Here is a 27445-nt window from a genome sequence, read left to right on the forward strand (position 1 = left end):
AGAGAGCACCCTGCTATCTCTAAATCATCCTACTTATTCACAGCTGCTACCATTCTCTTTGTTAATTTCATCTCTGTCATTCTACACGCCTTCCACCCCCTGCCATAGCCAGCCGCCCTTACACAGTTCTCCCCGCCTTGGTGCTGCCATCCCTTGAATGCTTATACAGTCAGCTCTCTTAGTCATTGTTTGGTCAGGCTATAAATAACTCTTCTAATCCTTCCTCATAAATCATTTCTGACGTTATCCCCTGAAATAAATCCAATGGGTCAATGGATTTCCCGTAGAAACATATCCAGAACCAAGTGCAGTAATCTAAGTGTGGTCTAGTGACGCCAAGGGCGGTGTTCAGAGAGTCCGTGGGGGTTTCTTCGTTATTGTGACTATTTCACAGAAGGACTTTAGGCCTCCAAACTGAACTGGGACAGAAATATAAAAGAGGAAGAAGTTTTAATATCATTCATCATAGTTTGGTGGGAAATGGAGAGAAACAGCTTTACGAATGATAAAAAGATTAAGTTGGGGGCAGGGCAGAAAGAAAAGAATGTGCTATCTTTCATGGTCTATTTGGTTATCATGTACTGTATCTGTTGATCTTCAAACCATTTTGGGGTTCTTGTTTTTGTTTTCTGTCAATCATACATTATACATTATATATCTTCAGCAAGGTTACTATCTATTTGTTATCTCTAAGTTTTATGCATTATTAATATCATATGTATTCTTTCCCTTACTATAGAATGATCCAGATTCCTTTCAGGCATATGCACTGATTTCTATTTTTTCTGGGTTCTGTCTTTGATGTTACTCTGTAACACAGTTTTTTAATCTGGTATTGGTTATTTAATGAATGAAATGAGTGCACTAACAAAGCACTAGCAGCAAATGAAACAAAGAATCAAAAAGAGAGAGCAAGCTTCACAGCACTTGCCTATCTCTGTAGGCTACTGGTTAAGTCACACCATTAGACACCTCACACGGAGCTACCGCAAAGCCAGGCGGTAAACGGAGGGGTCTAGGAATGCTGATCAGCATGAATGTGTTTTAGGCTTCCAATACTGGTGACACAAAGACAGGCCACAGGCAGGGAGTCCCTTTATTTCCATAATGTATCTAACAATGTCTCCCATGATCTCTTTGATAGAGGAAGAAATGTGGGCTGGGGGTGGCAGTTACTGAACATGCAGAGCTGAAACACTGATCTGTCACCCTGGGTGTCAAGCAGTGATCTTGAATTGCCTACAAAGGGTCCTCTCTCAGGCCCTCTAATGTTCAACATTTTGTTTATGACTCAAGTGCAGACAGGCTATGCCCTTGAAAAGTTTGCAGATGATAGCTAGAACACATGTATTTTTTAAAATAATTACTCAAGAAATATCTTGACATTCTAGGAGCACTAAAACAAAACTAAGGTGAAAAATTTTAGAAATCAATCTACAGTTCCTTATTTAAATATTTTTACAGAAAACATAATAATAAATGAACTGCATTGCCAAGAATGTAAACAAACAAGGAAATAAAAAGGGCATGCTAACTGACCAGAGGCACAAAAAGCTAATACTGGCCTTTACAAAAAAGTACAATCATGTGCTACTTTGGTAGAAGTATGTTATTTAGAAGAGGAAGATGATAATTGTACCATTTTCAAGCATGGGCTTGGAAATACTTCTGGGTTCCCCACTTGAAGCAAGACCTGGAACAAGACAACTAAAGAATGATGAGGTATTTAGTATCTGAGATACAGTGGGCAAAGCTATAGCTGTTAAGTCTAGAAAACCTCCTCCTTAAACGTTGGGTCAAAATGGGGGCGGGGGGGGAGAGAAGAAAATCTCCTCTTCTGCTCCCTCTAACTCCTGGGTAACAGCAGGGGAAACTCTGAGGCAAAGACTGGTTGGGAATAAACTGATCTTTTTCCTGGAGGACTTGGGAGTTCCAGAGGGAGAGGCAGGGCAGATCGTCAAAAAAAATAAGACCCTCAACTTTAGGTATCAAATCTGATTTCCAAGTGAATGGGATGGCATTACAGTAAAGACAACTACTTTAAAAAGCTGGGGGTACTAAAAAAATCTAACGAACACAGCACTGTTCTTATGCTGTTATTTTGAAATACCACTGGCATTATGGTGCTTTTTTTCCAAGGATGAAACACCATTCAGATGGCAACAACTTAAAGCACAAAGTGGCCCATAGTAAAGGAACCTCTATTTGACAATGTCATTTAAAATTACAATTTACTGTTCTTAGAGCTTTAGCAGAGATAGTCAACAAAATTGAGATAAACATAAGCATCTTTCATCAACTAAATCCTACTGATAAACTTACATTTTCCCTCTATTTAGGAATTAGGGAGGAAAGTTGATAATTATGTCTTGATACCACAAGTCCCCACTCAGGTCTGATTCTCTCCCCTGTAAACTGTGAACATAGTTCTTTAGACCACTGGATGATGCTGATACAGACAAACTACCTAATATTATAATCTGAATACATGTCGATGATCAACCAATACACGTTTCGTATCAACCATGTCCCTACCTTCAGGGATTATATTCTTGGTTATATTAGAGAGGAGCTAATCAGTAAATATATAAATATAACAGTAACACCTCCAACTGAAAAGATTAAGTATGGGAATAATGTACTGATGTAGAAGCAGTTGTTTTAGGTTAACCGGTTGAGGTCACTCTAAATGCAAACGTACTTCCTTAGAGTGGCCGATCTTAACCATTCTTTTTTTTTTTTTTTTTTTTTTTTTTAAAGATTTTATTTATTAATTTTGACAGAGAGAGATCACAAGTAGGCAGAGAGGCAGGCAGAGAGAGTGAGAGGGAAGCAGGCTCCCTTCTGTGCAAAGAGCCCGACATGGGACTCGATCCCAGGACCCCGAGATCATGACCTGAGCCGAAGGCAGCGGCCCAAACCACTGAGCCACCCAGGCGCCCCGATCTTAACCATTCTAATAGCAGACCACCCTACTAGAGACCTAGTAGCCATGCAAAGACATTGGGAAACAGTACTCCAAGTAGAAGGAAAGGCAAATGCAAAACATTCTTCAGACCAAAATGAATTTCATGTGTTCATGAGGTAAGAAAGAAAGAGGGGCACCTGGGTGGCTCAGTAGGTTGATCGGCTGCTTTCAGCTCAGGTCATAATCCCAGGGTGCTGGGATTGAGTCCCACATCAGGCTCCCTGCTCAGTAGGGAGACTGCTTCTCCTCCTCCCTCTGTCCCTCCCTGCCCCCTACTCATATGCTTGCGCACTCTCTCTCTCTCAAATAAGGAAGGAAGGAAGGAAGGAAGGAAGGAAAAGGCCAACATGGCTTAGTATTGTGAACAAAGAGGAAATAAAAGACATAAAGATTAAAGGTCGGAGGACCGGATCATGTAGGACACTATAAGGCACAGTAAGGAATTTAGATTTTATTCAGTGAGAAGCAGTTGAAGATTTCAAGCCATGAACTGAGGTAGGACTTTGGAAGGGCACTTTGGCTACTTCGTGATTAAAAGACATTATAAGGCAAAAAGTGTCAGACAGACCTGTATGTAGGCTGCTGTAATCATCTGGGCAATAGACCAGAGTGGGACGAATGACTAAGGAGAAATGGAGATAAATGGGAGTCACTGGATTGGAAGTGGTACCTGTGAAATCTTAACGGTGGACTCCGTGAGGTATGAACAACTGGGTAGACAGCTGTGCTACAAACTAAGATGGGCATGTATGTTTTTTTCAAAGATCTTATTTATTTATTTGAGAGAGAGCACAAGCAAGGGGAGAGGCAAAGGGAGAGGGAGAAGCAGAACCCCTGCTGAGCAGGGAGCCTGATAAGGAACTGGATCCAGGGACTCTGAGATCCTAACCTGAGCCGAAGGCAGATGCCTAACTGACTGGGCCACCCAGGCGCCCAACGGGCATATATTTTTAAGCATTTTGTGTGCTGGGGTAAAGAGACTGGTGAGCTGAAACCAACAGTAATGTTCTGCACGGGTAAAATGTGAATGCCTAATTGATTCACAAGTGGAAAAGCTTAATGGGGATTTAGCTGCATGCGGCCAGAGCTCAGAGGCAGAGTCTGGACTGGAGATAGAAATATGAACACTATCAATGCAGAAATAGTTAAAGCCATGGAACTAAATGGGATGACCCATGGAGAGAAGGCCCAGGATGGAGCTCTGGGGCACCCAAATGTTAGCAGTCTGATGGAATAAATGGTCCCAGAAAAGGTAAGTGAGAAGGATGTGAGTGGTCAGCAGGAGGAGACCAGGCAAATGTCGCCACACTGACGCCTAGAGATGAAAGCGTTTCAAGTACGATGTCAAGTCAGAGGAGGACACTGGAATGGTGAAGGCAAGATGCAGGTCCCTGGTGACGTTCAGGGAAGGCCCTTCAGTGCAGTGGGGGTTTCACAAACCAACTGGACCATTTTAGTTCCACCACTGGGTGTCTTCATTAAGACCAGTTTTGTATTTTTATTTTCATTTATTTATAAAATATAAAATATCTAGGGCCACTTTTTCCAGTATCTTTGGTCACATATGCTCAAAAAAAGTAAACCGATTGGACAAAATATTGCACAAGAGATCTTCAAACTATCTCAAGATTGCCCTTCCTAAACTGAACATTACAAAATGCAGTTATCTGCCATCACTATATTTCTTTCTAACATGTGACTGTTCCTCCTCTATATCCAGAAGAACCAATCATTAACTGGCAAAACAGTAAAAGCAATTTATTGTAGCAGGTGATCTGACCTGCCATATCAAAAACTCAAAGTAGTTTTTAAAAACTAACTGTAACTATAGCAGTCTGATTCAGTAACTTCTGATGCCACACCAATTTCCTTTAACTTCTAGAACACTGTCTTCACCAAATAGCAACTGAAAAAGGGTGGTTATCCAACTTTACATTTTGCTCAAGTCCCCTTGGGTACTTATAAATACAGGTTATAAAGATACCCCAGATGGGGTCTGGGTTATGAGGTCAGGCTGTTATTGTAGTTTTTAAAGTTACCTTCTTAAAAATCTACCATGGAAATTATGCCAGAGTCCCCATGCATCATACATTACAAAACAATGACATGGAAGTTTAAGATAGAGTAATATACGCAACAGCAAATCCTTGGAAAAACCATTTTTGCCTAAACCCCAACCAAGTATTAGACTTGCTATTTCTTGTAGGTCTCGTGGTCATAGATTCTTTGGTAATTGTCAAGCACTCCTTATGTGCTTAGTTAAATTTAGTTCAAACATCCAAAATCGTGATGTTTGTTTCATACAATATGTGTACATGTCTGCTTAGATTTTTTAGACAATGCTAGATTAAAAAAATCATGTTATCTGTAGAGCAGCCTTACAAAACTAATACCACTACCCCTGAATATGCATTCACAAACTCAGATAATTCCTTTAAATAGTTAAGGTCTCGGACAAGGACTCACCCGCATTTCTGCAATTATGAATGCTTTACATGAATGTGGATAAGCTGATGTCAAAAGACCTATTTCAACAACTGCACTTGCACTGTATGTGTTTTTTAAGGAGTATAAATAAATCCTCATTTATCATTTTCTGCTGAATTCACACCTATATAAGACTGGAAATTACATTTCCAACGGGCTTCCCATTCACCATTGCATAAGAGCAGTTTCCTGATTATGTGGAAAACCCTTTAAGATTTTTCTCTAAAACTTATCTAAAGGCTGGGTAGAGAGTTTTAAGAAAAGGGGGAAATAAAGACAAGTGGTCACTTTTAATATTTTTAAATAAAGGAACCGGTAAACCACAGCAGAGGAAAAAGAAGTGGAGAGGGAAAGACAGTGATGATATAAAATTGTTTGAAATAAGAAATGAAATCAAGAATTAAAAATAGAATTACATTTTCTGTTTGGCAATACACAAACAACACTAAGTGCACTTCATAAATTTTACTATTGTTGCTCTAAGTAATATTACCATAAATCACATTAGCAGTGTACTCGGCATTTTTTAAAAGCAAAAAGGATTGAGACTGTCAATAAGTTTCAACAGCTCTGTTACCTCAGAAGAGAGTAGAGGAGAAACAATCACAAGCTTTTACTAGGCCTAAAAGCCCAGTTTTAAGGCCTCCCATCCCTGCTACCCCTCTACCCCCCAGCGTCAGTGCAACACAGAGTATCATTCCGCCAGGAATTAGAAATGTTCACTGTTGCCTTCCTGATGCTTTTACCTGATGTGCAAGGGGAGAAGGCTGTTTGCCCCTTTTCTCATCGCGGACAGGGAAGAGCGACTTCAAGAGCTTTGGCATCTGTGGCACAAAGGATTTTACTGGATTCAAGTAGGAGGCTGCTAGGCTACTAAGTCCTGTCAACAATATCGATAGGAAAAGAGATCAAATGTAAACAACAATGTAGACATTTTCTCTCCAATAAATTTGCCAAATTTTACTTGTAGTGAATCTAATAATATAAATTCTTAAAAAGTATCCTTAAAAAATGTTAGAAAAACGTAGTATTATTATAGCTGCCCTAAAACACAATGTTGTTTCCTTTTTCCAAGTAAAGAACAGCAATTAGGGTAGTTCTAAAACATTCTAATATCCAGTGTTCTTCTTAGTTATCTGAAGGGTAATCCAACCCCAGTCCTTGTCACTAACTGGTTCACATACTAACTTCTGCCCCAGAGTAAGATGGGTTTTTCATTTTTAAATCACAAAGCTGGGGGCGCCTGGGTGGCTCACTGGGTTAAGCCTCTGCCTTTGGCTCAGGTCATGATCTCAGGGTCCTGGGATCAAGTCCCATATCAGGTGCTCTGCTCAGCACGGAGCCTGCTTCCTCCTCTCTCTCTCTCCACCTGCCTCTCTGCCTACTTGTGATCTCTCTCTGTCAAATAAATAAATAAAATCTTTTAAAAAAAGGGCGCCTGGGTGGCTAAGTGGGTTAAGCCGCTGCCTTCGGCTCGGGTCGTGATCTCAGGGGTCCTGGGATCGAGTCCCACATCGGGCTCTCTGCTGGGCAGGGAGCCTGCTTCCCTCTCTCTCTCTCTCTCTCTGCCTGCCTCTCTGCCTACTGGTGATCCCTCTCTCTCGCTGTCAAATAGATAAATAAATAAAATATTTAAAAAAAAATCACACAGCTAATAACACATGTATAGCTCTCTATCTAGACTTTTAAGTCTTTTAAGTCAGGGACTATGTCTTCTACAATTTTAGTTTTTCACATCTACTTACTGAATAAAGATAACGAAATGGACCTTTTAGAAAGAGGGTGATGTTTCACTTGTTTTCACAAGACAGGGATTGATGCCCTAAACAAACCTGCTCTAAATTACCAAAGGCTGGGATCAGGCATACAGATGATGCCTATGATATGAGATTTCTTTCCCCTTAATGAATAAAACTAAATTTCTAGGAAAATGTAGTCTAACTCATAAATGATAAAACAACTGTATCCACATAACCCTTGACAAAGAACAAGCAAGTCAACCTGAGGAATTTGTGTGTGATACTGCCTGAAGAGAAACACACAACCACCCATGTACCTCTACCCCTAAAGTAATCCCTGAAAGGACTCCCAAGTTCATTGGTAATATAGTTGGTACACGAACCCATACAGTTCCAAGGTTTGTACATTTTACATAAAGTATTATAACATTAAATCTAAGTAAACTGTGAAAAGGTAGGGATATTTTATAATCATGAGAGCAATCATTAAGAACAGAAAGCAAAGAGATAGCTATAAATGCTAAGAGGTATGTTAAAACTGAGTTCAAAAAAGTCAATTAATTTATAAGAAGGCAAAAACAGGAAAGAGAGAAACAAAACAAAGAAAACAAACAGAAAATAAGTTTGAGATGAATAAACAGCCAGAAGAATATAATCATCTAAATGCTGAAAAAAAAATAAGGAAAATCTGAAGTTCTATATACAAGAAATTAACATTCTACACGAAGACAACCCTAATTAAAGATCTAGCCAATAATCCATCAAAGGCTGCATATATCACAAAGAGAGACAATCAGACATGATGTGCCTCCTTTGGTAAATACACAAAACTACCTCCCATACCTCCTTCAAACTGGCCTGAATCTGTTCAAGATTATAGAGCTAACCACCAATTCACAGGAAATATGGTAGACAGAGAATCATGTTTAAAAAACCTCATGGGGATATAACCAGCAAAAGTAAGAGCATACAGTGTCTACTGTACAAAGACAGTCTCTTCACCACATACAATGAATGGGGGCAGGGGAGAGGAACATATACATTAAACTTTAACTCAAGACACATACCAACTCATTAGAATATATATGAACCTTACACTTGGATTTTCATTCAAAATAACTAAAAAGTATTTTTGTTCCAACTGGAGAAATACAAACACTAACTAGATGTTCAAAGATACTGGGGACTTTTTTAATATTTTATTTATTCATTTGACAGAGATCACAAGTAGGCAGAGAGGCAGGCAGAGAGAGAGCCAGGAAAATAGGCTTCTTGCTGAGCAGACAGCCCAATTCGGGGCTCGATCCCAGGACCCCGGGACCATGACCTGAGCTGAAGGCAGAGGCTTTAACTTACTGAGCCACCCAGGCGCCCCGGGGACTTATTTTTAAATTTTCTTAAGAGTGAAATGTTATTGGGGATATTGCTTTAGAGATACATGTACAAATATTTAAAGATAAAAGGATATCTGAGATTTGCTTCAAATTAATCGTGAAAGGGTGCAGAGAAGTAGCAGAGATAAATCAGACCAGTGAGGAGCTGATTATTCTGAAGGGAGGGGGAACCTAAGGGCACATCTTGTTACTCTTTCTACTCTGTTTTTTTTTTTTTTTTTAAGATTTTATTTATTTATTTGAGAGGGAGAGAATGAGAGAGAGAGAGACCCTAAGAGGGGGAAAGTCAGAGGGAGAAGCAGACTCCCTGCAAGCACTGGGTCCGTTGCAGGACTGGATGGGATCCCAAGACCTGAGCTGAAGGCAGATGCTTAACCAACTGAGCCACTCAGGCACCCCTACTCTTTCTTGTATGTTTCTTATATTCTTGTATGTTTGAAATATACCACAAATACCATAGTAAAAGGATTCTTCAAACTTAGAACAAAATAAAAAACAAAAAAGAGAGGGCTTGTCACTAACAGATGATTGTTAAATGTACTGATGTTTTACCAAAAAAGATATAATTCACAAAAAAGAAATTGAACTCAGAAGAACAAAGTGAGATGCAAGAAGCAATGATGAGCACAGCAAAGTTGTAAATATGTAAAGCAAGTAAGCATTAATTGCACATTATTTAATTTTATTATTATTATTTTTTTAAAGTAGGCTCCATGCCCAGTGTGTAGCCCAACATGGGACCTGAACTCACAACCCTGAGATCAAGACCTAAGCTGAGATCAAGAGTCAGATGCTTAACTGAATGAGCCACCCAGGTGCCCCTATTATGAATTTTTTTTTGAACATTTTATTTATTTATTTATCTGAGAGAGAAAGAGAGAGGAAAATTGAGAGGGAAAGGGAATCTGAAGCAGACTTCAAGCTAAGCATAGAGCCCTATGCAGGCTCAGTCCCGGGACCACAAGATCATGACCTGAGCCAAAACCAAGATTCAGACTCCTAAATGACTGAGCCACCAAGGAACCCCACAATGTTTTTTTAAAACAACAAATTTGGGGAACCTGGGTGGCTTAGTCGGTTAATCCTCTGACTTATGATCTTGGCTCAGGTTATAATCTCAGGGTTGGGAGATGGAGCCCTATGTTGAGCTCCATGCTCAACTTAAGACTCTATCTCTCTCTCCCTCTGCCCCTCCCCCTGCAACTGGCATGCACACATGCATGTTCTCTCTCTCAAAAAAAAAAAAAAAAAAATTTTTTTTTTTTTTACAGAACTTTAAAACAAGGTCATACTTTATGAGCCAATAATTTCACTCCTAGATATTAACTCAAGAAAAATGTTCACAAAATGACTTATACAAGAACAAACTTTATTAACAGTCGCCAAAAACTGAAAACAAACCAAATGTCCACAGACAGAAAAACTAATTAAAAATTATGATAAATCCAACTGTAAAAGTGAAGTTTTTCTCAAGAATAAAAAATAAATTACTGAAGGATGCTGTGGTATGGAGATGTAAACAGAAATGATGAATAAAAGAAGCCAAACACAGAAAGAGTATATACTGTATGATTCCATTTGTATGAAATTATAGAACAGGCAAAACTAATCTGAAAGGATAGAAATCAGAACACTGGCTGATTGTGGAGAGAAACTAGAGTCATATAAATCTTGTATATCGTGACCAGGGTATACAATGGGCAAAATTCATTAAATACGACCCATAGTCAAGAAAAAAGCAGTCAAGAGAAATAGACCATGAGATGGCCCAGATGCTGGATTCAGCAGATAAAGACTTTAAAGCAGCTTTTATACACAGGTCCAAGGAAGAAAAGAAGAATCTGATCTTAACAAATGTACAGGTAGAGAATATCAACAGAGAAATGAAAACTTTAAAAGAAGAAGCAAGTGGAAATTTGAGAGCTGAAAAGAATAGTAACTGAAATAAAATAGTCTCTGGATGTGCTTAACAGAAGGTTGGAAATGGCAGGAGAAATTATGCAACCAGAAGAAACAAGAATAAGATAAAAAATAAAAGTTTAAAAAATCAGAGCTTCTGTGATCGGTAGGGTAATAGCAAGCAATCTAACGTGTGTAATTTGATTCTCAGAAGAGAAGAAAGAGAGAAATGGTCAGGGGGAATAATTTAATGAAATAATAGCTGAACATTTCCTAAATTTGTTGAAAACTTCAACTTACAGAAAGAACCAAGAACATCAATGAAATGCAAGCAAGATAAGAGCAAATAAAACTATACCTAAGTATATCATAGTCCAACAAAAACAGAGAAAACTATGAAAGCAAACAAAGTAACAGTGTAAACAGTAACATAATACATGTAAGGACAAGAGACACAAACGATGACTGATTCTCAGCAGAAAAGAAATCTAAAAGACAATATAAGATTTCTAAGTGCTGCTAGAGGAAAAATCCTACTAAAAAAAGTGAAATAAAGATAATCCCAAAAGAGGAGAGCACTCTTTCCTAAGACAATTGCATAATAAGAAATACTGTAGAATACTCTTCGGGCTAAAGAGAAATGATATCAGACAAATATGAGACTTCAGGAATGACTAGCTAGGGCCAGAAATAATAAATATGAAGAAAATATAAAAGACTATCTATAGTCTCTTTAATTTCCTTAAAAGACAGTGATTATTTTTTTTAATTTTTTAATTTTTTTATAAACATATAATGTATTTTTAGCCCTAGGGGACAGTGGCTATTTTAAAGCAAAAAGAGTAACATTGTAAAACGGGTTCATAATGTCTGTAAAAGATACAACAATAAGAAAACAAAATTGGGGGGCGCCTGGGTGGCTCAGTGGGTTAAGCCGCTGCCTTCGGCTCAGGTCATGATCTCAGGGTCCTGGGATCGAGTCCCGCATCGGGCTCTCTGCTCAGCAGGGAGCCTGCTTCCCTGTCTCTCTCTCTCTCTCTCTCTCTCTGCCTGCCTCGTGATCTCTCTCTGTCAAATAAATAAATAAGAAAAGAAAAAAGAAAACAAAATTGGGGAGGAGTTGGGAACAGGCAAATGGAATTATACCCTTACAAGGCTCTAATATTTGTGCAGTGGGAAGTGCACAAATTATTAATTAGAATTATTAATAATTAGAATTAATTTTAAGCAGACTATGATAAGTTAAGAATCCATACTACATTCCTTGAGCAAAGATTTTAACAAAGAAATACAAAAATACCAAAAACCCAGAAATGGAAATAAAATTAAATACTAAAAAAATAGTTTTCATTTAACCCAAAAGAAAGCAAAAAAGAAGTTACAGTGAGGGAACAAAATAGAAAGGCCAAAGAGAAACCAGCAGCAATGAGGCAAACCTAACAATAATAGTATTAGATGTAAAAGAACTAAACATGCCAATTAAAAGACAGAATTTGTTCAGGCTAGATAAAAAGAAAAAAGTTAGACCTAACCATATGCTGGCAACAAGACAATCATTTTTTTTTAGTATTTTATTTATTTGAGAGAAGAGAAATCACAACTAGGCAGAGAGGCAGGCAGAGAGAGAGGAGGAAGGAGGCTCCCTGCAGAGCAGAGAGCCCGATGTGGGGTTCGATCCAGGGACCCTGGAATCATGACCCAAGCCGAGGGCAGAGGCTTTAACCCACTGAGCCACCCAGGTGCCCCAAGACAATCATTTTTAATTTAAAGAACAAATACAGGCCAAAATTTAAAAGACTGAGAAAAAGATACATCATTCACACAATAAGCAAAAGACAGTTGGTGTGGCTATATTAATATCAGGTAAGACAGATTTCAAAGTAAGAGAATTCCAAAGATACAAAGGGACATTCATAATTATAGAAACACTGGGAAAAAAATATCAATCCTAAATATGTATATACCTAACAGATTATCAAGAGAAAAATAGGTAATTTTCATGATCAGATTTGGAGATTTAATGTCCTCTGTCTCAGTGACTGATAGAATAAATAGAAAAAAAATTAAAGAACAGAATATTTAAAGAACAGATGTGAACAAGGTTATCAACCATCTTGACCTAATTGATATATACAGAACACTATGCCCCCAAACAGAATAGTTTCTTTTCAGGCACGCATAGAATGTTTACCAAGATAGAACACAGTCTCAAAAACATCCCAAAAGACTAAAATATTAAAGAGTCATTCAGATCGTGATGAAAATCAATTAATAGAAAGAAATTCCCCCCAGACATATGAAAATGAATTAACATGCTACTCCAATAACCTATGGGTCAAAGAACAAATCAAAGGGAAATTAGAAAATATTTTGAATAGAATGAAAATGACAGCACCACATTTCAAAATTTGTGAAATGCAGAAATAGAAATCAATGAAACAAAAAATAAACAATAAAGAAAGTAAGAAACCAGATTTGGTTCTGGGAGAAGACTGAGAAAACTAAAACTAGTCTCAAAGGTAGTCAAGAAGGGGTGCCTGGGTGGCTCAGTGGGTTAATGCCTCTGCCTTTGGCTCAGGTCATGATCCCAGGGTGCTAGGATTGAGCCCTGCATCGGGCTCTCTGCTCAGCAGGGAGCCTGCTTCCCTTCCTCTCTCTCTGCCTGCCTCTCTGTCTACTTGTAATCTCTGTCAAATAAATAAAATCTTAAAAGAAAAAAAGTAGTCAAGAAAACCAGAAAGAAAAATTGTTAAAAATAAAAAGAAGGGGCACCTGGGTGGCTCAGTCAGTAAGCATCTGTTTACTGTCCTGGGATGGAGCCCTGCTTGGCAGGGAGTCTATGGCTCCCTCTCTCCCGTCTCTCTCCCCGGCTTGTGTTTTCTCTCTCTCTCAAAAAAAAAAATCTTTAAAAAAAAAGAAAATTCTTAAAAACAAATAAATAAAATTAAAAAAAAGAAGGAATACCACAACAGATCCTACAAACATTAAAAAGGCAATAGGAAACATTGTAACATTTCCTGAAATAAACATTAAAATTTAGATGAAACAGAAAATTCCCTGAAAACATAACTTATGAAAACTGACTCATACAGAAACACAAGAAGTTAAACACAAGAAGTTAAATAACCCTGTATTAAAGAAATTAGTCATAATTTGAAAGTTTCCCAAAGTGAAAATTCTAGGCACAGTGTCACTGGTGAGTCCTGTCAAACATTTAAGAAGGAGCAATACTAAGTATATAAAATCTTCCAGAAAAAAAGATGATAAGGAAATATTTCCCAAGTCATTTCATGAGGCCAACATAATCATGATACCAAAACCTAACAAATGATGAGAACAGAAAAGTAGATATTCACCATAGAACACATACACAAAAATCCTTTACGAAGGGGACCTGGGTGGCTCAGTGGGGTTAAGCCTCTGCCTTCAGCTCAGGTCATGGTCTCCGAGTCCTGGGATGGAGCCCCACAAGGGGCTTCTTGCTCGGCGGGGGGCCTGCTTCCTACCTCCCCTCTCTGCCTGCCTCTCTGCCTGCCTGTGATCTCTGTCTATCAAATAAATAGATAAAACCTTTTTTAAAAAAATCCTTTACGAAATATTAGCAAATAGAATCAAGCGTATATAAAAGATCATCATGTTCAAGTGGTATTTATCAGAAGGATGCAATATAAACTCAACATTCAAATCAATGTAACTCAACAGGATAAGGCAAAAAAGGGAAATATCAGATGATATTAACTAGGAGGTCAGTAGTTATGTGGTAGGAAATCCTGATTTAAACTATTTCTGAAAGATGCTCAAATTTCCTGACAGTGACTGACAAATGAAAATATAACTTACCTGGGTCAGGAGGATGGTTATTTGGGGGACAGTCAGGAAGGGATGGGGCAACTGGAGCTATTCCTCTGGAGACTGCAGTTTGTGATACATCCTGCTGACTCTCCCATCGGCCCTGTTAAGGACAAAAGTAGTAGTTTTTATTCAAATGAATCAGTTAACAGAAAGACCTAAAGATATTTAAGAAAGACTGTATACATTACTAAAGTTTTATTCCCTTTGCAAGACATGGGAGATTTGACTGCTTAAGTACCTTTCTTCTTACACTTTTCATCTTCCAGATGTTAATTTCCCAAATACTAATAAGACCTCACGTTTGGATATTCCCTCCAGTTCACGACTTGAAGTCTCCTCAGTTCTGTCCTAACATTCTTTTCTATACATCATGTTGCTTTCCATGAAATATGGATATGTGAAGACATTCCTTTTGAAATCCTTCCTTACGATCTGCCTTGTAGGCTGTTTCTGCTCCTCTGCCTCAGACACTCTCGCTTCAGATTCTCAAATCAAACTGAGGAACAACCCTAATACGGTGGATTGTCTCTTCTCCCTTCTCCAGGGACTACCCTTCTATCCATTCCAATACCGTTCATGAAAGTAAAAATTCTAGAACAATATATTATCAAGGCTCTTGTTTTCCACAGATATTAAAGAGAAATTCCAGTTAAGTGCAAATCAAGTAATCACAAGTTCCAAATAATGGAAGTCTCTGGATTAACAAGTCTTACTGTACTCTCAACTTATTCTATAAATTCCCATTAAAGAGATTTCACTGCATTATACAAGAACAATGCCACTTGGGTGATTAATTAACCAATCCAGAAAGGGATGGCGAGCCACAAAATGGGGATAATCATCAAAGCACTCTTAACATCAGTAGCATCTGGCAAAGAAATAAACCCCAACCAAATGTTACAAGTACAAAACCCAGTAATGGAGATGAGATGCAAGTCCTCTAAAAGCTTTAGGTTCCCCTTTGATCCTTTGATAATTACTCTGCTTCTTTTTCATCAGAGTTAAATAATAGTATTTTATATTAGTTTAAGCTGGTATTCCACAGATGAGTGACCCTAACAATGTTTGAGTTTTCCTTAGCAATCGCCTGCAAAGCGAGTTCTTCCCTGCTCCTGAAGATGGATGGAGTGGAAAGCCCTCTACGGTTTCAGATACGTATTGGAAAATCTACCTGCTTTTAGCAGCAACCTAAGTACTGATCATAAAATCAATAAACCTTAAGTGATCCTGATCCTGTTTACCTCTGAGAACGCCACTTTTCCCCAGGAACTCTCTCAGCACTTGATATTTAAAAAAAAAAAAAAAAAAAAAAAAGATGGTATGATGTCTTAGCATTAGGAAGCCAGGAAACAAAACAGCCATGAGGAGATGATTAGGGAAACCATGAACTCTGAAATACTTCACTGCAGGAGCATTTGTGTTACTATGAATCACACACTGATTTACATACTTTAATGTTTCTTAATGTCTTTTGCATTTAAATTTAATTGTCTGTCTGGGAAAGCCACAGTTTTGTGTACTCTGGGACATCACAATCAGGAAGCTGAACACTAAGGTCAATACTCTTTGGAGCTTCTCAGAGGAGGAAAAGCCTCATGCTTTGTTTACAGTGTTAAGCTCATGCAAGGTTGTTTTGAAGACAACTTACTTAATTTGAAAATAAATTTATTTTTGTATTTTCGATTTTTCTTTCTTGTTTGGCAGCTCACACAGTGGCACTCTGTCCCTTAGGGAAACTAAGTAGCTGATTTGGAGTCAGCACCTCAGCCATTTGGTGTATAATGGGTCCAGTGACAAATAATGTAGGTGTCATCTCTTCCCCAAGGCACATTCGGGGCTCCACTGGCTTCCCGGGTAATATTTCCCAGCTGGCACTCCCACATGCAATGTTACTAACAAATCAGAATGGAAGCAATAACTTTTACTGTCTCGTATATTCAAGTATCTCAAGTGAGAACAACTGAAAGGATGCACACAGTACACACATAACGCCTTAGCCAGACCCCTAGCCTTAGCGGATGATGAAAAATGGAAACACATTTCACTTCATCCATCCTACCTTAACCGTCATCTTAACCTTGAGGAATTTCACACGCTAACTGTTCCCAGGTCTCGCCAACCAAAGTCAGGGACACAGAATGTCTCAAATTGATCTGGGGAAGAACAGACTCTGCTTCAGAGGGAACAACAAATTTGGATGATAAACTGGGTACAACGCTCCCTCCTCTTCCTTCTGATGTCCACAGATCTCTGGGGAGACATTTCACTGAAATCATTCACTTATTCTCTCTTGTAGTGCATGTCCATTCTCTTGCCAAAAAAGAAACCCATGGTTCAGTGTCTAACTACAGACACTGCCCCTCAGGGACAAGGCAATTAGTGTCTTTCAATAAATTTTACTGGCTGTTCCAGAGTTATTTTCCCTTTACTGAAATGTGGGGGGGGGGGGCGTCCCGTTAAAAGTACTTCAGAGGGAGATGAACTCAGGACAACGAATAAAAAAAGATATGGCCGAACACTGGACCTTTCTGCTGTCTTACGAGCTCAGTCCTCAAAGTGGAAAGAGGATGGTATATAAACTATATGCCTGGAATCTGAAAAGATAGATCTGTGACTTGTTTTTAACATTCTGCATGTCGACCAACTTCAGAATCAGCCAAGATGAGGAGATACAAGAGAGAAAATTCTGGCTTTGTTTTAGAGCCTTAAACTAGCTTCACACTTATTAGGGATTATTTGTGCTAACAGGCTGAATTCCAAGAAATAAAACCCTATTCGAGATAGCAATTATTTGTAGCTGGCATTGTACGTAAAGACAAAATAGAACAGGGAAAACACGGGAGGCTCGCAGCTGCCTTGAGAACATGCTTTGGTCTTCCGTACGCACCTAGAGTTCTCCTATTACTGCTCTTCCCAGACACAAATTCTTTGGGTTTTCCAAATTAAAAAAATAAATAAATAAAATAAAAAATTAAAAAGAAAAAAGGAAGTTTGCTTTTGATCAGGGAAATGACAAAGAGGTAAAGAAAGAAATGCCAGTAACACTCCAGGTCCAAAGGTGGCTTCTAATGCAAATAATGAAGAAGTGACTCATATTTGGCTTCAGCCTTCACCTGTGACACACTAAATAATTGCAGTTTTCAGGAAGGCATTGCAGCCAAAACACACAAAAATCATTTGTGTTAACTGAATATTCACTTAAGCTTTTGGATACTTTTAACTGCATCAAGAACTCCAATCCGAAGATGATAAACATAGTATCTTGCTAACTTATTAAAAAGTATAATTCCATCTAAAATGGCTTTTAAGTTGACAGTGTTCCTTGCATTGCAAAAGGTCTCAATGCACAACCAATTTTTAGATGGATAAACAATATGCTGAAATTAATTCTGCAGCTAAGTCCATCTTGGTAGACTGGTCATAAAAAGCTTGTTAAGTTTTCACTGTATCTATTTAAAAACTGCCTTGGGGCACCTGGGTGGCTCAGTGAGTTAAAGCCTCTGCCTTCAGCTCAGGTCGTGATCCCAGGGTCCTGGGATGGAGCTGTGCATCAGGCTCTCTGCTCAGCAGGGAGCCTGCTTCTCTCTCTCTCTCTCTCTCCCTCTCTCTCTGCCTGCCTCTCTGCCTACTTGTGATCATCGTCTCTCAAATAAATAAAATCTTTAAAAAAATAAATTTAAAAAAAACTGCCTTTAATAATGATGAAATATCCAGTAATAGTAAATAGCAACATCACTGCAACTATATATATATATATATATATTCCGCCCCGCCTCCCATTTCTCAGGGCTCATCAATATAAAAATACTCTTAATCCTTTTTATCTGTTTTACCCATCCCCCACACACCTCCCCTCTGACAACCTCCAGTTCTCTGTATTTAAGAGTCTGGGTTTTTTAGTCTCTTCTTCTTTGTTTCTTAAATTCCACGTATGAAGGGCGCCTGGGTGGCTCAGTGGATTAAAGCCTCTGCCTTCGGCTAGGTCATGATCCCAGGGTCCTGGGATCCAGCCCAGCATTGGGCTCTCTGCTCAGCGGGAAGCCTGCTTCCCCCTCTCTCTCTGCCTGCCTCTCTGCCTACCTGTGATCTCTGTCAAATAAATAAGTAAAAATCTTTATAAAAAAAAATTCCACGTATGAGAAAAATCATATGGTATCTGTCTTTTTCTGACTTAGTTCACTTAGCATTTCTAACTTCTAGGTCCATCCATGTTGTCGCAATGGCAAGATTTCATTTTTTTTAATAGCTGAGTAATAGCCCATTGTATGTATGTCATCGTGTGTATGTGCTATACCAACGTCCCACTTCTTCTTTATCCATTCATTTACAGACACCACTTGGATTGCTTCCATATCTAGGCTATTGTAAATAATGCAATAAACATAGGTGTGTATATATATATATATCTTTTCGAATTAAAGTTTTTGTTTTCTCTGGGTAAATACCCAGTAGTGGAATTATTGAATCATATGGTAATTCTGTTTTTAGGTTTCTGAGGAACCTCTATTTCGTTTTCCACAGTAGCTACATAATTTCCATTCCCACAACAGTGCATGAGGGTTCCTTTTTCTTCCCATCCTCAACACCACTTGTTATTTCTTGTCTTTTTGATTTTAGTCATTCTGACAGGTGTAAAGTATTATTTCATTGTGGTTTTAATGTGCATTTCCCTGATGATTAGTGATGCTGGGCATCTTTTCATGTGTGAATTGGCCATCTGTCTATCTTTTTTGGAAAAAAAGATTCTCTGCCTGTTTTTAATCAGATGATTTCGGGTTTTTTGGTGTTGAGTTGTATAAGTTCTTAAATATTTTGGGTATTCACCCCTTAATGGATATTTGATTTGCAAATATCTTTTCCCACTTGGGGGCAACTGGGTGGCTCAGTTGGTTAAGCTCCCAACTCTTGATTTCAGCTCAGGTCATGATCTCAGGGTCATGAGATCGAGCCCCATGTCGGGCTCTTTGCTCAGCGTGGAGTCTGCTTAAGATTCTCTCTCCCTTTCCCTCTGTCCCTCCCCTCCTGCTTGCATTTTTCTATCACTAAAAGAAATAAAATCTTAAAAAGAGTATCTTCTCCCATTTGGTAGGCTGCCTTTTTATTTTTCTGATGGTTTGCTTCACTGTGCAAAAGCTTTTTATTTTGGTGTAGTCCCAGTAGTTTACTAGGGACATATTTTTAACTGAAAAGGCTATCAAGAATGACTTTAATACTGATTCTAAGGGATACATGTACCCCAACATTTATAGCAGCATTATCAACTACAGCCAAATTATGGAAAGAGCCCATATGTCCATCGGCTGATGAATGGATAAAGAAGATATGGTATATGTATGTGTGTGTGTGTGTTTACACACACACACACAGAGGAATATTACTCGGCCATCATAAAGAATGAAATCTTGCCAGGTGCAACAACACAGATGGAGCTAGAGAGTATTATGCTAAGCAAAATAAATCAGAGAAAGATAAGCACCATATGATTTCACTCAGATATAGAATTTAAGAGACAAAACAGATGAACACAGGAGGAAAAAAAAGAGAGAAGCAATCGTAAAACAGTTGTAACTACAGAAAACAAACTGAAGGTTGCTGGAGGGTAGGTGGCAAGGGGATGGGCTAAAAGGGTGATGGGATGAAGGAGGACACTTGTGATGAGGACTGGGTATTGTGTGTAAGTGATGAATCACTACACGGCACACCTGAAACTAATATTATATTGTAAGTTAACTAACTGGAATTTAAATAAAAGCTTGAGGGGGAAAAAGAAAAGAATTATTTCTTTTAGGCCTTAAGGGGAATTTAAAAGTTGGGAGTAGTTCATCAAATTCAATTTATCTTTTTAAGACTAATGGGTCTATCAATTCAATCTTGGTGGAGCTCAGTAAAGTAATTCCAATTCTAGTATATAGTGAGCATCAATAATAAGGGTGTGTAAAATATGGCTGGGCAAATTCCAAGTGTCATAAGCCAAACGAGGAGACTGTTTTTAGTAGTTCACTGCTTCCTCCCACCTCCTAAAGAGCTCTAATCCTATCAAACTCTCCATCCCTGCCTCCCTCCCGTATCTTTTAGTATCACTTTGTCCTAAATGACTAATCTTTGCCATGGTATCAACTAAAAATTAGGAAGAGAAAGGGAGACATGAACCTCTTCTTGTGTCCTCTCCTGGCTTCTGAACATTGTTTCAATGAACTGAATGTTCCCATCTTACACAGAGGAAGACAGCACATCAAATTCTGTGGCCTATATTTCTGTTTTCATAATCAAGATTAGAGGGATAGACACATTAACGGATACTGAACCTGGAAATAGGCCCACACAAGTTTACGAGGTAGATATAACTAATACTCAATTATTTCAAAGCACATTTTTCTAGCATTTTAAGCATCATCAACTCCAGGTTAAAATTGTATTTCTGAGTCTCTTGTGCATCAAATACTTTAATGGCGCTGCTGAGAAAAGTTCTGTGATGTCAAAGGAATGCCCAAAGCAGTTTTGTCATTTTACTCCCCTTTCCCTGTCCACACTTGAGAAAAGCACATCTTACAAGTTCCCAAATATTTATTTGTATTATCTGCTTAATATGAATTAACTCCAACTCCTCACATTCGAGAACCCTCTAAATTTACTAAGATGCCTTAGTTTCTGGGCTCTTTTGACAGCTACTTTTACAGTCTTAGAAAAAGAAGCATGTGAAAGGAATCCTATATATTGACTACCAAAGTTATTTTTACAAAAGAGTAAGAGCCAAAAAATTAGTACAGTGCCAAATTTAGTCATCTTATAAAAACTACATTTAAAAATTCATTCTTATTTTCAAGGTAAAAGCAAGCAGGATACAAAGTTTTAGGTAGTAGGATAGTACTTATATCCTACTCATTAGGAAAACCTAATGGATTAATTACCTGTCCCTGGATCTCTGAAAACTGAAGAATGCAGGAAGTCCCCCGAAGAAAAGAAAAGAAAAAAAAAAAAAAAAAAGAGTCTGAGATTTTTCAAAACAATTTTCCTTTAGGACTCTGTGTACAAATTATTATAAATAAAGCAACTGGAGACCTTCTCAAACCACTACACATAAAATAACAAAAATTTCTAGCTACTTAAAAGAGCAAGGAATAAAATTTTTCAATTCTAATATATGTTTTTGAAAAGGTGTTGAATTTTGACTTTTTTTTTGCTCCTATTGAGATTTTCATACATGAATATGTTTTTAATTCTAATTTTAAAAAAATGGGTAATTGGTTCCTATGATCCCCAAACCAAATAATATAAAAAGGCATAGTGAGAAATCTACCTCTACCCCAACTTGTTCAGCTCCCCACATATTTCCACCCTTTCCCCAGGCAGATAAGTAATGATATTAACTTCTTATATAATCTTCTAGGGTTTCTTTATGTATGTGTAAGCAAATCTATAAACAGTCACACACACTTCTCTCCCATCCCCCTCCTTTTGTAATATAAATGGCAGTGTACTATTTTGTACTTCACGTTTATTTATTTATTTATTTTTTAAAGTAGGCTCAACGTCCCATTTGGAGCCCGACACAGGGCTTGTACTCACAACCCCAAGATCAAGACCTGAGCTGAGAACAAAAGTCAGACACTTAATGGACTGAGCCCACCCAGGTGCCCCTCTGCTCTTTATTTATTTTTTTTTTAAGATTTATTTATTTTTTAGAGGGGGCAGAAGAGAGGCAGAGGGAGAAAATCTTCAGGGAGACTTCCTGCTGAGCCAGGAGCCCAAATCAGGTCTCAATCCTGTGACCCATAAGATCATGACCTGAGCTGAAACCAAGTGTTGGATACTCAACTGACCGAGCCTCAAGGGCACCCCTCTGCACTTCATTTTTAAACATTAAGTAGATTCTGGTAAATTTTTCCATGGGTATCTAGAAGGGTTCCTAGTCATTTTTACAGCTGCATAGTATCCCATTTATTTATTTGTATATATGGGGGGGTGGTATGTGACATCTGCCCAGATTAAGTATATTTAACCAGACCAAACCAATGGACAGTCTGTTTGTTTCCAATCTTCTGCCATTATAAACAATATTTGAATGGACACTTGTACATGTATCATTTCACATGTGTATAAGCACAGCTGCTCTGCAGAGGGCTTTAACAGGATTTTGATAATTTGTAGGTCAATTAGTTTATGCACAAGTCAGTCTTGAGGAATTCTTTTATGGGTAGTATTAAAAACACATACTGAATACAAGGCAATGCTATATTTGGAAGTGATTTTCTTTGTTTCATTTAAAGGCCAGAGGGAACAGGGGAATGACTTTTCCTCCTAGTAAGAAAATATAATTTTAAGAATATTTATTTTTCCTAAAAGTCTTTTAAGATGCTCTGTTTTAGATGATAAAACTATTGCAGGAACCCCTCCTCTGAATATGGGGGAGCTACTCTGTACTCCCTTCTGAAGTAAGTCTGGAATCAAATCCTCTTTCCTTTGTAATCTTTTCACTTCGTTTTCTAGCATCACAATTAAAATCCTGTATCACTAGAATCTCCTTACTCATTGAACAGGCCCACTGCATAAAAATTCTGAGGAAGACTGAACTGCAGAAATAGGGGGAAAAAGGTATTTAACTTGTTTGAAGTGTATGACAACTCAAAATATACCCTGAAATAGAGGATACATATCCTTGTTGCTGTGATGGTACCATGATATCAGTAAACCCTGAGAGGACGAAAATCAAACTTTCCTCCTCTTCACTAGGGTACACCAAGAAATCAAGATGACTAAAAAAGGGAAGGTCCTGGTAGAGTAGCAAAAATTTCTAACATTACATTTACTCATTTACTACGACATGTCCTGCTGAGTTGTCCACAACCTGTCACAGAAACTGCCCTGGGAAAGGACTCCCAGGAACTCTTTACTGTCATATCTGAAGCCGTCTTTGGTCCTCATCTTACAGTCTCTGAGGTACCTGAGAGGAGTCCTTCTTAAAAGCGAAAAAGCCAAGCACCTGGGTGGCTCAGTTGGTTGACTGTCCAACTCTTGATTTCAGCTCAGGTCGTGATCTCAGGATTGAGGGATCAAGCCCCAAGTCAGGCTCCCTGCTCAGTGGAGAGTCTGCTTGGGATTCTCTCTCTCTCCCTCTGTCCCTCCCCCAGCTCATGTATGCATGCTTGCTAAAATAAGTAAATAAATAAAATATTTGGGAAAAAAACCAAACAACTTAAAAATTCCTTTCTGCCCCAGTTTCCAAGCTATTCTCTGCTGGGTCTTCTGGCCAGCTTCTCTTCCGGCACGTGCCCATGAATATTCTCATGCCAACCAGCTCCAACTTTAGATCTAATCCCTCACTCAGTTATAAATATGCCCTCAGCTCCCCAATCTGTCTTCAACCGAGGCTTCCAGACCCTTCAACTGGCACAGACACCTTATATCAAAAATGGAACTAAATCATTTTCTTCCCCAAACCTGCCCCTCTAACAGTTCATCTCTCTATTCTGTCATCCAGAAGCGCACATCGCCCTCGTCTCCTTCCTCGCCCAACCTTTTGGTCCACGGAGTTCCAGAGCATCTACCTCCTTAATATACCTAATTTGCTCTCCCTCGCCCTCTCACTGCTGAATCTCCTCCCCCACCTGATGTATCCATCCTCAAATTAAATTTTTTTTCACTTTTTGCACTGATAACTGTATATATCTGTATTGTATACAATATTCTAATGTGATTTTAGGGGCCACAGCCAGGAACCTAAGTAGGGTTTAGGTGGACTGTTAAAAAATACTTTCCAATTCAACTGTAACCATGTTACTGCCATTACTCCTTCAGGGGCTCCCTACCTTTTCCATTACTCCTTGGTACATGATGTTAGATCTACAACAATCAGGCCCCTTTTCTCTGGGTTGTACCCCACGGACACCCTCTCCTTTAGTCACACTGCATGCAGTGTCATGAACATAGCAAGCTTGTTCCTCCCTCCATGCTTCCGTTCACACTGTTGCTTTCACTCCTTCCCTGCCTCGGGGATCCGGGGGGGTGGGGTGGGGGGGTGGGGAGGACCTCATCACCTTTCAGCTTAGGAGGATTATCATCTCTGCTGCCTCTCCTGATCCGTGAATAATGCCTTTAAAAGTGTCCACCCCCAACTTTGGTCTCCTACTCTACCATACTTCCAGTATAGCATCTAGGTTCCTTTATTCCATTTACTTGGTATAGATGAAGCACTGTAACATTCTTTCAAGTGATACTGTTACTTTCTCTATTTAAACAGAAGGAGATTGGGGGTAGACAGAAAATTTTGGCCACTTCTTTCAAGGAATTGAAAATATAACTGAGAATTTGGATTTGATATAATTCCAAAAAAAACACAAAAAGTTGTGCTTTTTTTCTTATAAATATATTTTCCTTAAAATATTTCACTTATTTACATTTAAAAATAATGATACAAACAATTTCCCAGAAACTCAGCTTTGTTCCAGTAATCACAAGCTGTGCTGTGCTCACTAAGAACTGATCAAACCTATCACTGGATCAGTATAAAGGAGTACTACTTAACACACTTTCAGAGACATGGTAGGTGAACAGTAAATTAATGAGTTGGAGAGCAATTTATATGTCTATAAACATTGATATATACACATATGGCTCATTTTTAAGATCTAGGTTACTAGGAGTTTGCCTGAAATAATGGGATATATATATACACGCACACATATATACACACACACACACACACACACACACACACACACACATTTTTACGTATTTCAGGTAAACTCCTAGTAACCTAGATCTTAAGAATAAGTCTTTTTTTAATTAATTAATTTTTTTTTAAATTTATTTACAGCATAACAGTGTTCATTGTTTTGGCATCACACCCAGTGCTCCATGCAGTACGTGCCCTCCCTATTACCCACCACCTGGTTCCTCAACCTCCCACCCCCGCCCCCCGCCCCTTCAAAACCCTCTGGTTGTTTTTCAGAGTCCATAGTCTCTCATGGTTCATCTCCCCCTTCCAGTTTCCCTCAACTCCCTCTCCTCTCCATCTCCCCATGTCCTCCATGTTATTTGTTATGCTCCACAAATAAGTGAGCCATATGATACTTGACTCTCTCTGCTTGACTTACTACGCTCAGCATAATTTCTTCCAGTCCCGTCCATGTTGCTACAAAAGTTGGGTATTCATCCTTTCTGATGGAGGCATAATACTCCATCGTGTATATGGACCACATCTTCCTTATCCATTCATCCGTTGAAGGGCATCTTGGTTCTTTCCACAGTTTGGCGACCGTAGCCATTGCTGCAATAAACATTGGGGTACAGATGGCCCTTCTTTTCACTCCATCTGTATCTTTGGGGTAAACACCCAGCAGTGCAATTGCAGGGTCATAGGGAAGCTCTATTCTTAATTTCTTCAGGAGTCTCCACACTGTTCTCCAAAGTGGCTGCACTAACTTGCATTCCCACCAACAGTGTAAGAGGGTTCCCCTTTCTCCACATCCTCTCCAACACACGTTGTTTCCTGTCTTGCTAATTTTGGCCATTCTAACTGGTGTCAGGTGGTATCTCAATGTGGTTTTAATTTGAATCTCCCTGATGGCTAGTGATGATGAACATTTTTTCATGTGTCTGATAGCCATTGTAAGAGAATTCCCAATTTTGGGAGTTTGTAGCTTTCCAGGAATGCATCCATTTCATCTAGGTTGCTTAGCTTATTGGCATATAACTGTTGGTAATAATTTCTGATGATTGTTTCTATTTCCTTGGTGTTAGTTGTGATCTCTCCCTTTTCATTCATAATTTTATTAATTTGGGCTTTCTCTCTTAAGAATAAGTCTTATTAGCTGGAGCAAATAATCCTAAAATTTGTATGGAATCAGAAGAGACCCTGAATTGCTAAGGAAATGTTGAAAAACAAAAACAAAACTGGCGGCATCACGTTACCCGATTTCAAGCTTTACTACAAAGCTGTGATCACCAAGACAGCGTGGTACTGGCATAAAAACAGACACATAGACCAGTGGAACAGAGTGGAGAGCCCAGATATGGACCCTCAACTCTATGGTGAAATAATCTTCGACAAAACAGGAAAAAATATTCAATGGAAAAAAGACAGTCTCTTCAATAAATGGTGCTGGGAAAACTGGACAGCGATATGTAGAAGAATGAAACTCGACCATTCTCTTACACCGTACACAAAGATAAACTCGAAATGGATAAAAGACCTCAACGTGAGACAGGAATCTATCAGAATCCTAGAGGAGAACATAGGCAGTAACCTCTTCGGTATCAGCCACAGCAACTTCTTTCAAGATATGTCTCCAAAGGCCAAGCAAACAAAAGCGAAAATGAACTTTTGGGACTTCATCAAGATCAAAAGCTTCTGCACAGCAAAGGAAACAGTCAACAAAACAAAGAGGCAACCCACGGAATGGGAGAAGATATTTGCAAATGACAGTACAGACAAAAGGTTTATATCCAGGATCTATAAAGAACTTCTCAAACTCAACGCACACAAAACAGATAATCATATCAAAAAATGGGCAGAAGATATGAACAGACACTTCTCCAACGAAGACATACAAATGGCTATCAGACACATGAAAAAATGTTCATCATCACTAGCCATCAGGGAGATTCAAATTAAAACCACATTGAGATACCACCTGACACCAGTTAGAATGGCCAAAATTAGCAAGACAGGAAACAACTTGTGTTGGAGAGGATGTGGAGAAAGGGGAACCCTCTTACACTGTTGGTGGGAATGCAAGTTAGTGCAGCCACTTTGGAGAACAGTGTGGAGACTCCTGAAGAAATTAAGAATAGAGCTTCCCTATGACCCTGCAATTGCACTGCTGGGTGTTTACCCCAAAGATACAGATGGAGTGAAAAGAAGGGCCATCTGTACCCCAATGTTTATTGCAGCAATGGCTACGGTCGCCAAACTGTGGAAAGAACCAAGATGCCCTTCAACGGATGAATGGATAAGGAAGATGTGGTCCATATACACGATGGAGTATTATGCCTCCATCAGAAAGGATGAATACCCAACTTTTGTAGCAACATGGACGGGACTGGAAGAAATTATGCTGAGCGTAGTAAGTCAAGCAGAGAGAGTCAAGTATCATATGGCTCACTTA

At 38.8% G+C, this 27445-nt stretch overlaps 1 protein-coding gene across 2 annotated transcripts in view; it reads right to left on the bottom strand.

The window, feature by feature from the left end:
- The window catches only part of KIF13B (kinesin family member 13B), a 201938-nt gene that overhangs the window by 24878 nt on the left and 149615 nt on the right, over positions 1–27445 (bottom strand). The window contains exons 36-38 of one of the 2 annotated variants that reach the window (XM_045990703.1): positions 21248–21268; positions 14328–14439; positions 6202–6335 (exon numbers count right to left, since the gene is read on the bottom strand). In XM_045990703.1, coding sequence (XP_045846659.1) covers positions 6202–6335; positions 14328–14439; positions 21248–21268 — 267 coding nt within the window. The remainder of the gene's footprint in view (positions 1–6201; positions 6336–14327; positions 14440–21247; positions 21269–27445) is intronic. The other variant, XM_045990711.1, reaches the window with a different exon arrangement.

The sequence above is a fragment of the Meles meles genome, chromosome 2 (genome assembly GCF_922984935.1).
Source record: "Meles meles chromosome 2, mMelMel3.1 paternal haplotype, whole genome shotgun sequence".
NCBI classification, from domain to species: domain Eukaryota; kingdom Metazoa; phylum Chordata; class Mammalia; order Carnivora; family Mustelidae; genus Meles; species Meles meles.